We start from the raw sequence: 13653 nt of genomic DNA on the forward strand, positions 1-13653 counted from the left end.
ACGCGCTATCCCCCAAAATCCCATCACTTACGACTTTCCTAACAGTTATCCCAGTGGTGGGTTAGGTACTTTCCAGCGTTTTCCACACTGGGAGTGACCCTTGTCCTCACCCCACCGCCCTCTCTGTCAGTATCTCTCTGTCTCCATCCCATATTGTTAGCAGATCTAGGGTTTTTCTCGATCATTTTCTCTCGTTTCTTGCAAGATACAACTGGTTTCTTCACTTACTTTGAATATGGAGGCCATTCGCAAGCAGGCAAGCAAGCTGAGGGAGCAAGTAGCCAGGCAGCAACAGGTATTCTGAGTTTTTTTTTTTTGTTGTTTTTGTTGTTTGGATGGTGAGAAGAAGAATGGAAACGGAAAGGAAAAAAAAAAATGTTAACTTCAATGTTGAAAGTAATAGCTCTCTGTTCTATGGTCGGCAACCAAGTTGAATTGTGGCGAATAAGGTGTGGGCTCTATTGTGGGACGATTGATGTTGTGGTGTTTTGGTTTGGCTGCTGAGAAAGGGAGAAGAATGAAACGAAAAGGAACTTGATAATTTTGATCTTTTAAGACTTGTTGCTCTACCTGGATGGACTTTGTTCATTTCATGGCACCATTTTTTTTTTATGCTCCCATGGGACGAGAAGAAAATTGATTAGCTCTTCCTTAAAATAATGATATTTTTTGTTTTAATGCACCGTTTGACTGCCGAGAACAGAGAAGAAAGGAGAAGAAAATTGATAATCTTTCACTTTAAAAATTAGTTTTTTTTTTTCTCTCTCTCTCTCTCTTATATACTCCGTTTGACTGCTGAGAAAATAAAGGAGACAAGAGAATTGATGTTTCCAATCTTAAACCTAAAATATTAACTCGATTGGACGTTGTTCTTGTACTCCATTTTTTTTGGCTGTTAAGGAAAAGGAAGGAAATGAGAGGAAAATTTGATAATCTCAATCTTTAAGCTAATAGTCTGCTCGATTGGTTGTTCTTCTTGTCATGGTACCATTTGTTTTTCTCCCCCCCTTTTTTTTTTCTTTTTTTTTTTTTATGCTCCTATTTGGTGATATGAAAGGATGAGAGACTAGAAGAAAGTTGATAATTTATCCTCAATTTTCCTTCTATGCTCAGTTTGGCTGCTGAGAAAGAAAAAGAAATAAAAGTAAAAGTGATAAATTCAGTCTTAAATGATCTCTTTTCTTTTTTTCTTTTATGTACTGCTTTGCTATTAAGAAAGAAAAGCAAGGGAAATAAAATTGATAATCTCGATCATAAAACTAATAGCTCTAATGGATTGAAGCTTGTTGCAATTCTGACAATAATGCTATACTGTCTGATTTGAAACCATAACATATAGCTATTTTGCTTTCTGTTTTCAGTCTCTCTTTTTTTTTTTTCCTTTTCTCTTTCTCCTTCAGGTTTCTCAGCTAGCAAACAGAGTCTTTATAGTTACATTGAATAAGATTTCCCACCCCCCTGAAATTGGGTACTAATTGTTGTATTGTATAAGAATCTTTAGACAGCTTGGATGACTTTCTTTGAGTATCAGTAGTTATTGTTTATCACTGATATATAGCTTGTGTAATTACTAGTAAAATTGCCCATATGATGCATGTGAATTAAAAATTAAATTAAAATTTTCAGAATGATTTTTTGCAATCGGGGCTTGTTCTCCTCATGGTACAATTGTGACAACAGTGATACAAGTTCTCACGCAAAACAAGATTGATGTTCCTTTATATGATATTATTCTTAGTCTCTGTTTCTATTCTTTTCTTCTCTTTTCCCTTCTGTCTTCTCTGCAACCGAAACAGAAAATTTTCCAAGTTCTTGTAATCAAGGCATGGGTTCTATTTTGGGACTTTCGATGTTATAGCATTATTTTACTGATTTTTTATTTTTATTTTTTCTAATGCTCCATTTGGCTGTCAAGAAAAGAAAAGAAAGAAAATTGATAATTTCAATCTTATAACTAATAGCTTTGGTTAATTGGGCCTTATTTTTCCCATGGTACCTTTTTTTTTTTTATCTTAATTTTTATGCTCCATTTGACTACTGAGAAAAGGAAAGAAATGAGAATGAACTTTGTAATTTTGATCTTAAAACCACTTTTGCTCCCTTTGGCTGCTGAAAAAAGAAAAGAAACTGAAAGAATATTGATTTTTTGTTTTTCAGTTTGTATTTTCTTTTCATTTCTCTCTTTCCTTCTATTTTCTTGGCTACCTAACAAAATCTTATAGCAAATAAGATGTGGGTTTTCAGACTATTGATGTTATAGCACTTTTTTTTTAAAAAAAAAAAAAAATATGAATTTTGGATATTAATTGTTAAATTTTATAATAGTATGGTGATGGTGATTTTATATGACAAATCATTTTTGGCAACCTCTATATGAAATGTATCTAGTTTCTATAAGTACTAGTAAAATTGCATGGGATACATGTGGTTTAAAAACTATATTAGAATCATAAGTATTTAAAGCAGTTCAATATTTTATGTGCTATGGAACTCAATTTTTAAACAGGAAAAAACTGATGAGAATTCGTTAGAATTTTATGGTGAGAAAATATAGGGGGAACAGATGAAGAATATGTAGAGGCAAAAGATGGATGAAAAAATTGCAAAAATGAAATGATGAGATGCTTATGTTTTAATGTCTTTAATTGTTAAAAACAATTTTTAAGCTGGTACAAGAAAATCATGAGATATTTTATATTAATTTCATTTAATGGTTTTATTTGTTGAATCAATTTGATTGATAAAATTTTGTGATGTGAAGATGTAGAGGAAGGGAAGAAAATGAATGAAACTACCTAAAAAAGGAAAAGAAAAGTTCAGAAGTGGAGTAAGGAGATGTGGAGAGGAATGGAAAATTTTAAATAATTTTAATGAGATATTTTATATTTTTCTTGTTTGAGTCAAAATTTTTAGATGCTGAACAAAGAACTCCACTCGATTGAACCTTATTCTTCTCATGCTATATCATGTTAACTAAGAATATATTTTCTCATTCAAAACTACTAGAAATAATGTCACATGCAATGCATATATGTAATAATTAATGCAATATTCTATTTATATCCATATTTAAATTAAAAAAAAGGCCTATCAAATGTATTTTGTTTTTAAATAAAACTAAAAACCCAAGAAACAATATATGACCAAGGATGAGGATATGGTTTTAGGTAGAGCTAGATGACAAAAAATAAGTCATCAAGCTGGACATGATGACCATCTGCCCAGCGTGTTGATCTCTGGAGAAGGGTATCATACATTCAAAATCCAGAGATTCTTGTCATGAATTTAATATCCTTTGGATTATCTACAGTCATATCAGATATTTTTGGTAATTACTACTACTGTTATGTTTGCCACTAGCAATTCAATGGAAAAAGAAACCAAATTGCATTATTCTCAAATTTATTAAGTATAGAAATGACATTTTTTTCTTGTATGCTTGCTTATTTATTTATTTTTATAATTTGTGTCTTTTGTCATTTGTAATGTTCAACTGTTTGTTATTTTTCAGGCAGTTCTGAAACAATTGGGACATTTTGGTATTGAAACTGTTGTGGTTGATGAAGCTGAACAGAGGCAATTACAGAACTTGTACAATTCTACGAGGACGGCTAAGGTACAATCATCAAACCTTTATCTAGTACTCTTGGAATTAACAAGCTGGCTTATTTGTCTGATGAGTGATCCTCTCATGCAACTTCCGCTAGCTCGTAGACAAAGCTTTTAATTGATCAAAGTTTTAAATTTCATTATTTTGAACAGCATTTTCAGAAGGACATTGTTCGTGGTATTGAAGGTTTTGTTTCTACAAGCTCAAAGCAAATGGAGATAGGTACTATGGTTTGCTTCTTTGTAGCATGTTGCTTCCATTACAAGGCTAATGTGCAAAATTTTTCATCCCAAAATTTCTAGTAAGAAGGATGGCTGAAGATTGTTGCAAATATGGAACTGAAAATCAAAGCACTGGTTCTCCTCTTGCAAGAGCTGCTCTTTACTTTGGCAACTCACATAGTTCAATGGAAAAAGAGAGGGAGACTTTGCTTGGGGTCCTCTGTGATCAGGTATATGCCAACATTTTGATAGTTCAGTAGCATTTTGAAGTGCTTGTTGCACTCAATAGCATGAAAAACATGTGCAATGATAAGTGTTACCTAAAATAACATGCAGAGATGTAGCATTACAAATTTCAAATATTGAGGGCATTTTGTTAGAACCTTATAAAATATTGACATGTTGTTTCTTTAATCTTATTGTGTTTTTTTATTAGAAAAAAACAATTCATTTAATAATAAATTAAAAATGCAAGGAAGAATGGGCTAGTAAGCCAAAACTACAAATACAAGTATAACCTGGGAAAAAAGGACTATAAGAACCAAGACCTAAGATGCATCTATCATTGGATCCAATTATTGGTATAGCCAAAGGAGGCATAAAATCACGATCAAGTGTCTCTGACTGACTCTAAGGCTCCTTGCTTGTCCGGCTGCCAGGTTAGACGACTAGAACCCAAGAGAAGTAAGGTTGGTTGTTATGGCCTTATAGGCTCCTATGAGGTTTGAAAAGAAATAAATTTGTCTACCTTAGATAATAGTTGAGTTTTGATACATTAACAGATACGTATATATCTGCACAGATATCAATATTCATGCATAAAATCATGTCACAAGTTTCATATCATTCTAGAACCATGTTAGCAAATAAAGTAATTTCCTGAACCTTTTACTAACATAAATGAATAGGTGTCAGATGTGGGATGTTTCATTGAGAGAAAGAAGGTAAACAACAAAAAGCAACAGAAGAAAAGGTATACAAGCATACCCCATGCGTGTTGTGCTTTTTCTTTTTGGTTCCAACAAGAAAAATATCAGATGATATTATAGCTTACCAGTTCTTGGTATTACCTAGTAATCACAATGCTTATTTTGGGATATGTTACCATAATCTAATGCTCCATTTTTTGAATTTGGTCTTCGAATATGCCCTTTTCTATATATTATATTTGTGTTATAGCTTGGTTGTGCATCTGTAGGTTTCTGAGCCACTACGAGTATTAATAACAGGAGCTCCTTTGGAGGATGCTCGCCACTTGACTCACCGCTATGAAAGACTTCGCCAAGAGGTGGAGTCCCAGGTACTTTTTAATATACCATCTAGTTGTGTATGGTTCATGTGGTACAGGAGACATAGTAAATATGTGGTTAATATTTTCTCATAGGCAGCTGATGTGTTAAGGCGCCAAGCAAAGTTCAAGGACCCTGCTACTTCTGCAGAGAGTTCCATAAAGCTTCAAAGTGCAGAAGCAAAATTGAGTGAGCTTAAATCTGCTATGATGGCACTTGGCAGAGAAGCAACTGCTGCTATGCTGTCAGTTGAGGCTCAGCAGCAGCGAATAACATTCCAACGGCTTCTTACTATGGTAGTGTATTTATTCATTAGTTGATCCTTATTTTCCATGAGATTCTCGTTATTTTTTTGCTCCTCATAGCAGACTGTAGTAGCATCGCAAGATGTTTTGGGCAGATTAAACCATATTTATTCTATTATTTCTTTTTGATAGATAACAGAATTAGATCGAAAGAGCATCAAAGGACCCCTAATCAATTTACACAGGAAGTATACTCAGATTGTGGCTGTTGTGTTATTACAAAGAATGCTAAGAGAAAGTGACCAATCTCCTTATCCAGTAATGCTATCCAAGCTACCAGTGAAATTATCTGTGATTGTCTCATGCTACCAGAATCACCTGCAGTCCAAGACTGTAAAGAAGATTTCTTTAACTTTGTGCATTGTGGATTCATTCCCTCAAAAATCTTTTTATTCTCTTCTTTCCAAATGCACTAAAGTATTCACTTCAACTACTGAGAACCTCTTTCCAGTATCAGTGTAGCATCAAAGTAATCTGAAATAACATAAACACCATAGTCTGAGGCTCCCAGGCAAGTGTGCAATGACTCAGAAGATAGTGTACTGATTCTTCTTTCCTTTTACATAAGCAACAATGATTGTCATGCTCCAACCTCTCACCTTACAATGATCCAAGGTCAGGATTCCATCCTAAACTGTATATGTAAATAAATATGTAAGCAAAATAATTCTACTTTTTACAGTGTGACCAAGTTCCAAATGTTTTTAGCCAGGAAACAGCCCCCCAAAAATCAATAAGTAAAAAACTTTCAGTGAAACACATTGGCTATTGAATCATCCCTTCAACCCATCCTCCCTTATCCAACCTTTTTGGTAATCACATCCAAGAATTCTCTTACCATCTCCACTTCCCAATCTTGAAAAATCTCTCACAAATCTTGGATGCTAAGAAGCATCAGCACTAATAACTGAAGAAATTAGATATTGATGTTTCTTCATATCTAGCCTTAATAAAAACTCTGGAAACCTCAGTTTGAGCAGAAGTTGCATTACCAAGCACTATGCCAAAACCTCTTTCTTTGCCCATTTCCCATTAAAAGGGCATGTGAACTTGGTGAACGCATCCATAACCCCCCACAGCCTTTAAGAAACCTTTCCCATTCAAATCCCTCACCATGTTAGGCATCCTTATATCTCAATCTCAATCTCATACTTCTCCAAAGGCTATCCATTTTGATGGTAAGTGCTTCAACTTACTTTGTCCAACTTTATAATTCCCAAGCCCTCTTTTTGTTTGGGGGGGCACACCACATTCCAATAAACAAGGTGCATCTTCCTCCCTCCCTCTAAGCCACCCAACATAAAATAATTTTGTTGTAGTTTCTTCAAATTGTAAAAACCAAGATTGACATGACAAAAGTGGAGAAGGATACACCAGTAACCACTTGATCATAGTAGGTGACCTCATTTAAAGAGGTGCCAATGCTTTCAAGTGGTTAATATCCCTGCTCAAACCTCTCCACTACTGAATCCTACACTAACTTAGCCTTATAGAGAAAGTCCAAGGAACTAGGTAGCTTATAGACCCTGCATCGGCAGCCACCAGAGTATTATCTCCCACATGACCCACAGGATTGAGCTGACTCTTTATCTAATATCTAATTTACCTTCAGCCAAAAATAACATTAAAAGAAAGCAATACATGTCTAAGGTATTCCAGCTGTCCTAAGTTATTCCACACAAGAAGGGAGCTATCAGCAACAAGCAGTTCAAAAATAGTGACCTCCCACAGCCCTTTTGATCAATGGCTTGGGAGTTTCCATAACTCCAATGAATAAGAAAGGAGAGAGTCCCTTGGCATAACCTCCTAGAGCTATCAAATAAGCCGAATGGTTCCATTGATGAGAACAGAAAAGTGGATTGAAGTGCAAGCTCCTATCCATCTATTTCACTTTTCCATGAAATCCCACAAGATAGAGCAGATACCAAAAAAAAAAAAAAAAAACGAAACAGAAAAAGAAAAAAAAAGGGAGTTCCACGGTCATAGGATTTTCAATATCTAGTTTGCAAACAACCCCTAAAATATCATACTGTGAATCGTAGCCTCATCACCTACCATGGCCAGTTGCCACGTGTAAGATCTGTCGGCCTTCTACATAAGCTTTCTGATAGTCAGAATCACTTTGCTAGTTGCCTTTCTCATTCTTAGGGTTAGGCCTTCTGCAATTACTTAATACACATTCCCACTGCACTAATAGGTCTAAAATCCTTAAGCTCCTTTACACCCCTTTTCTTCAGTATCAACACTACAAATGTTAAAAAAATTAATAGAATATTGCCATAAAATCCGGCAAGGCTTCTTCATATCTTCTTAGTTACACTGACAAAAAGCCATAGCAGCAACTATGTGGACCAAGGGCCTTATCTCCCTTCAACTTAATAAGGACCTTACCTCTAATGAAACCCTGTCCTGTTTGTCAATAGAAGTAAAGTTCAACCCATCAAACCTCAGTCTCCAACCATGCTTTTCTTTAAAGAGCCTATAAAAATGCTGAGATGATCTCTGAACTGATCACCTCCCCATTGGATATGAGAACACCTTCAATATTTAACTTCCCAATATGGTTAAGTCCTCTATGCACATTAGCTAACCTGTGGAAGAATCTTGTATATTTTATCACCTTCCTTTTTTCTTTTTTTTTCTTTTTTTGATTGGAAACAAAGTGTATTAGAATTGGGTAAAGCAAGTACATGAGAAGGATGAGGAATCCTCTCTAAACTAACCACCCTTATGACTTATACAATGAGTGTTAAACATCGTGAAGAATGAATAGAAATAAATTAGATCCCATAGTCCTCTACTTGTCCTAAAAAATCCCACCATTTCTTCCCCTCCACACAATCCATATCAAGGTGAGATAAGCGATTTGCCTCAGGACTTTGCCTTTGATGGAGCTCCCCAAACTTTTATATGAGATGGACATCATATCACATATGTTCTTAGGAGGAAAATCCAAGCTAACTAATTTGAATGGCCTGTGCCAGAGGCCTAAAGTCAACAGGTAATGTAACCAATTAGGGTTAAGGGTTTTGTAAGGTCTTTTCAACTGTAGCATGGTGTTGGTGTTTACCCTCTTGTGAGCCAGTAACCAAGCAAAAACTTTTACCTTAGATGAGACTTTAGGTTTCTATAGAAATTTAGTTGTAGTGAAAGGAACTGTGTCTATCGAATTAGATAAGGCTAAGAAAAAAGACTTTCTCAAAACTAAGCCCCAAAAAGATAAGGACCAAGCTCTTATATCTAGAACGGATGGAGTCAAGTGCACCCTAGTGTGAGAGACATGAGTGTTTCAAGGACCTCTATCTCCAAATCATTAAGGTTACAACTACAATTAAAGTTCCAAGAAAAAAGAGGAGAAATGTTTAAAGTAGTTGGGATAGAAAGATTTTTATTTGTAACAATTTTGAAGAGGTTTGGAAATTTAGAACACAATGGTTGACCCACCACAAATCTTCTTAAAAATGCATTCTTGTCCCATCACCTTCAAAAAACAAGCATATCTAAAAAAGTTCTGAAAAACTTATGCAATGGCCTTCCAAGGGGAATGGTGTGACCACCTAACTATAATGTTAGTGCCTCACCCATTGGGGTGTGTTCTATAGATGCTCAAAATAACTTGATGCCAAAGAGGGAAACTTTCCTTAGGAAACCTCCAAAGTCACTTCCCTAGAAGGGCTCCATTCCTCATAAAAATCCTCCCAAAGCTTAAACCCCCTCCCACCTTTGACTTGTATACTAGATCCCAACTAACATTGTGATCCCTCTTACTCTCCCCCACCCTTGACCAAAGAAAATCTCTTTACAATTTCTCAATCTTAAAAGCCACTAGAGTTGGGATCTTGAAAAGAGAGGAAATAGTGAGGAATGTGAGACAACAGGACTGCGCTAAAGTAATTCTACTGCCCAATGACAAAAAAGCTCTTTTCCATCTACCCAATCTCCGTGAAATTCTGTCAATCACAAGATCCCAAAAAGTGTTTGCCTTTAGATTCCCCCCTAATGGAAAACACAGGTAGGATAAGGGCTAATAAGAGACTTTGCATTTAAGCATCAAAGCCAGACTAGAGATTTAATCCCAATTCATGTTGTCTAATTTGATCTTAAGATCTGAAATCTGCTCATAGACAAACAAGATTAACCAAGAAGGGTGCTCTTTATTACCCTCCTTTTACTTGAGCATATTTAATCGAGGGTTCATGAACTTGTATTGCTACATAAATTCAACTTGAAGATTATTGCTTCTTAGAGTGGAATACCAAACAAGTGCACATATCTTAAGTTCAAAATCCTTGGCTAATTAGCTAAGTGCTTGAATCAAATTGACTTGTTCATGGCTCAAGGGGGTGGTATGGGCCTCCATACACATTCAATTTCCCATATATTACGACTTAATTTCCAATCTTTTCTCTACAATTCTTGTTCATGCTTTGTCACATCTTTTTTTTTTTTTTTTTCTTCTATATCTCTCTCTTCAATGTTGTTGAGCATGAATGACTACAACAATATCATTGATACCCAGTATCTCCCCATGAAAATGGCTTCCAAGGGAGATGATGTTGAAATTTTGATATGCCAAAGTATTTGTACTATTTTTCTATGATAGAATGACAAAGAAATATCAATGCAGAAAATTTGGGGACCCACCAACATACACAAATACCTTTTCAATTATTGTTTCAATTTTTTTAACGCTTGTTTATGGATGGGTGGTAGACAGGGTGTTCTTGATTTCCATGGCCATTTATTTTGCATTATTAGAGCCTTTTTGCAATTGCTTATCTGTATATACTTTGCAAGTATGTCAGGTTTAGCTATCCCTTTAATGAATTATGTGTCCAAAAATAAAATAAAATAAAATGGACATGGTCCATGGGGTTACATAAATGAATCACTGAAAAGGAAAAAGAAGAAAAGGAAGAAGAGGAAGAGGAAGAATGCAACAGGAGCACTTCTCTTTCATATTTTAATCACCCTTTTCTAAGAGAAAAGATGAACTTCATGTTTTCCCAGTGTCCTGGATTCTTTTATGATTTGGGGTTAACCTTTCTGTTTGATCAGGAGCAGATGGAATAAGAGATATGAAGGGAACTGAACCATTTTGCCTTTTTATGAGGACATATGTCCTTGAAAGTAAGATTGCACCCAAAAAGAGGATTCCCCACTTTCAAGTTCAGTAACACATTTTTTGTTTGTAGTGATAATACATTTTGGTTCCTAAAAAATGTTTGCTTTTCCTAGCAATCCAAAAACCATCTCGAGTCTTTTTTTTAAAAAAAAAAATTTATATAAGCAAAGATATTACTTTTAGAATCTGTTTGGTAGTTATTCTAGGAAGCACTTTTAACCTTTCCAGCACTTGAAAATTTTTATCAAAAGAGTTGTTACAAGTTCTAGAAAAGCTCGTCAGGGTGACCCATTTGGTTAGGGCGAATGTTGGGATGTTTGAGGTCCTAGGTTTGAATCCTGCCGCGTTGCCCAGTGTTGGTTGTTGCAAGGCTTATGGCAGGGATTGGGATGGGGATGTGGGAGGCTTCAAGTTCAAGTCCCAGTAGGGGAAAAAATGTACATCACCCATAAGAAAAAATAAAACCTAGAATGCTTCAGCACATTCTCATTCTACTTTTCATTATAAAGGTCCTGGTATGTGTGAAACTTATGATGGTGAACTTGTTTTGCACATTTGACTCAGACAAGCCTCTTTATTTCCATTCTTGCTAAACAAATTCATGTTAGGCATTATTGACTTTTAATAGATGTTGTTTGGTTGTGGGAACTCAAGTGAACTCAACTTACAGGTGGAAGCTGAGAGATCTTATCATCAAACTGTACTTGCTACTTTAGAGAAACTATACGATGAGGTTTGTAATTATACATCCTGCTTTGTTTTCATACTGAGACAAATTATGTACTGTTCTTCATGAGTATCAAATACCTTCATCAGGAGCTGATACTATTCTCATTACTTTTTACATATTTCTTTTCAGTATAACAAAGATTATGACTGGAATACTTTCTCCACATGTTTATTATTGGAATTAGATGATTATGGAGAAGAAACAAAACGAGTCTTCATCTCAGCCAATAACTATGGAGAAAGATGTTTGCGTTCCTACCACATCCAAGGATGCAAATTCAAATGGCTTTGACAATCATGGACATGCAAATCAAAATGGTTCATACTTTATTGCAAAAGTAAAGTCTTTGATTGCCTAGACCATCCATTAATTACTGCCTATGGATTACTCCCTGTTTTATTAAAATTGATTGATATTGGAAATTCCCAGTTCTTGCTTCACTTACTCCATTCTTTTTTTCTTTCGTAATCTGTTTCATTGCACTATTGGCGACTATTTCACCACATCAAATTATATTTTGCAGCTCATCATCCTCTCATGCTAGGTGTTGTGTCACAGAATAAAGTATCTTTTGTACACTATTCTTAAATGAATGGGAATATATTATTCAATTTATGTAGGCAATGATCATAATGTTGTGTAGAGGTCAAATAACCTTTTTATCCACATCCGAGGAATTATTGCGTCCTTTGTTACAAGTTTACTCTTGGGCTTGTTCTAGGAAGTGTTTGAGAATGGGAGAACCACAAATTCACAGTTTAAAAGAGTTTTTGGTTAAGATCTAGGGGAACTTTTCTTGGGGTCTAGAGTAAGTTTTGGTGGAGCCAAAATTTGGCATTTCAGAGCTTCAGTTGGTTCTAGAATGTTAAAGGACAAAATTTATTCTTTCCTTGTTTTATTTCTAATGCCAAAAAAAAAAATTGAAAATTTTCATAAATATGTTTATAAAAAACTAGATGGCTGTATAATTTTGAATTAAATCTGCAGAATAGGATTGTTTCAAGGAAATAGAAAAATATAACTTTCTAAACAAACTGATGACCTTTGTGTATACCTTGGGGTTCCTAACAATGAATTCTTGGCTCCATTTGTGAATGGCTTCACTATGCTTCTGTCTGCAACCCTTGTTTCTGTCTGTGGTAGCTGAACTATCATGAGAAGTTTGTGTCAACGTCATTTAATATTTTCTTAGTGGACTTCTCATTTTTAAGTATTATCTTCTTGTTCTTTCATTGTGCAGGTTATACACCCATTTGATGCTCAAGCAGATGGAGAGCTCGGTCTTTCTGTTGATGATTATGTTGTCGTTCGCCAGGTACCACCTGCCTCTATTGCATATCCATCTAGCAATAAGAGGAATGTTTGAGACCTTTTAACAGCTTATTGGAACTTTCAATGTTTTGTATTTCCATGTTAAGAATTAAAAAAATTTAAATGCCTATAAAAAAAAAAACAAAAAAAAAAAACAAGTACCAATTCTTAATAATGGTATATCTTGAAAATAAAAAATAAGAATGATAAAAAGTGATTGATAAAACATAAATCAGGTTGAATTTTTTGTGTTGCAATTTCGAGGTTTACCGTGAGTTGGTCAAATGATCTATACTTAAGTTGAAAATAGTTTATTATCGAATCACACAATACTAACTCCGGTATCAAACTCATCACAATCATGATCAAAGACAGATATGACTCAACCAATACGTACTATACTTTGAACCAATCATAGTGTTCTGGGCATTCAAAGCCGAATATTCATGTAGAATCAACCTGAGCTTCAAATAAGGAGAGAGAATCTTTTCAGTTTATTCTTTCCTTGTTTAGCCTAGAAGGCTAGTATATACATCGAGTGTACTTTGTTGTGCATTTTGAGGCCTTTTCTTAATTTATATTCTTATTTACCTATAAAAAAAGTTACCAAGTTTATCAAAGTTCATTCAATTTTCAAAATCTCATTTCTGGCCATAATATCATCAGGTGGCTCCCAACGGATGGTCGGAGGGTGAATGCAAGGGCACGGCCGGATGGTTTCCCTCTGCTTATGTAGAAAGGCGTGACAAAGCTCCGGCCAGCGTGATAAATGAAGAAGCAAGCCTCGCCATGATTCCAAACTGAAATCATCCTTGTGGAAGTTTGTATAATACTTAATGTAAATGCACTTTCTCCTATTTTATTGTGTAATTTTTGTATGTAATTTTTCTCTTTACTATTTGTATTTTCCTTCTCAAATATCCGGATCAAATTTGTGTGTAATGTCATAATATGACACGCTTTGTAAGTAGTGTAATAACACGATTGCTTTGATTATTCAATGAAATATATTACTATTTAAAAAAAAAAAGAGATTAGCAACATATCTATGTTTGTTGGGAT

General features: G+C 34.9%; 1 protein-coding gene across 4 annotated transcripts; it reads left to right on the forward strand.

Moving 5' to 3' along the window:
- LOC117932761 (SH3 domain-containing protein 1-like) lies at positions 1 to 13634 on the forward strand. Of its 4 annotated transcripts, XM_034854092.1 has the most exons (10): positions 10 to 295; positions 3512 to 3616; positions 3763 to 3832; positions 3913 to 4061; positions 5030 to 5131; positions 5216 to 5416; positions 11221 to 11283; positions 11465 to 11617; positions 12521 to 12595; positions 13258 to 13634. In XM_034854092.1, exons 1-10 carry the CDS (start codon positions 236 to 238, stop codon positions 13393 to 13395), a joined length of 1116 nt encoding a protein of 371 aa, XP_034709983.1. In that variant the 5' UTR covers positions 10 to 235; the 3' UTR covers positions 13396 to 13634. The 4 variants fall into 4 exon arrangements, 3 of the variants coding, with proteins under 3 accessions (XP_034709997.1, XP_034709990.1, XP_034709983.1); XR_004654222.1 differs by lacking the exons at positions 12521 to 12595; positions 13258 to 13634 and adding an exon at positions 5558 to 6040 and having other exon boundaries at positions 1 to 295; positions 11205 to 11283; positions 11465 to 11483; XM_034854106.1 differs by lacking the exon at positions 13258 to 13634 and having other exon boundaries at positions 6 to 295; positions 11410 to 11617.
- The last annotated feature ends 19 nt before the right edge of the window (positions 13635 to 13653 follow it).

This window comes from Vitis riparia, chromosome 2, assembly GCF_004353265.1.
Source record: "Vitis riparia cultivar Riparia Gloire de Montpellier isolate 1030 chromosome 2, EGFV_Vit.rip_1.0, whole genome shotgun sequence".
NCBI classification, from domain to species: domain Eukaryota; kingdom Viridiplantae; phylum Streptophyta; class Magnoliopsida; order Vitales; family Vitaceae; genus Vitis; species Vitis riparia.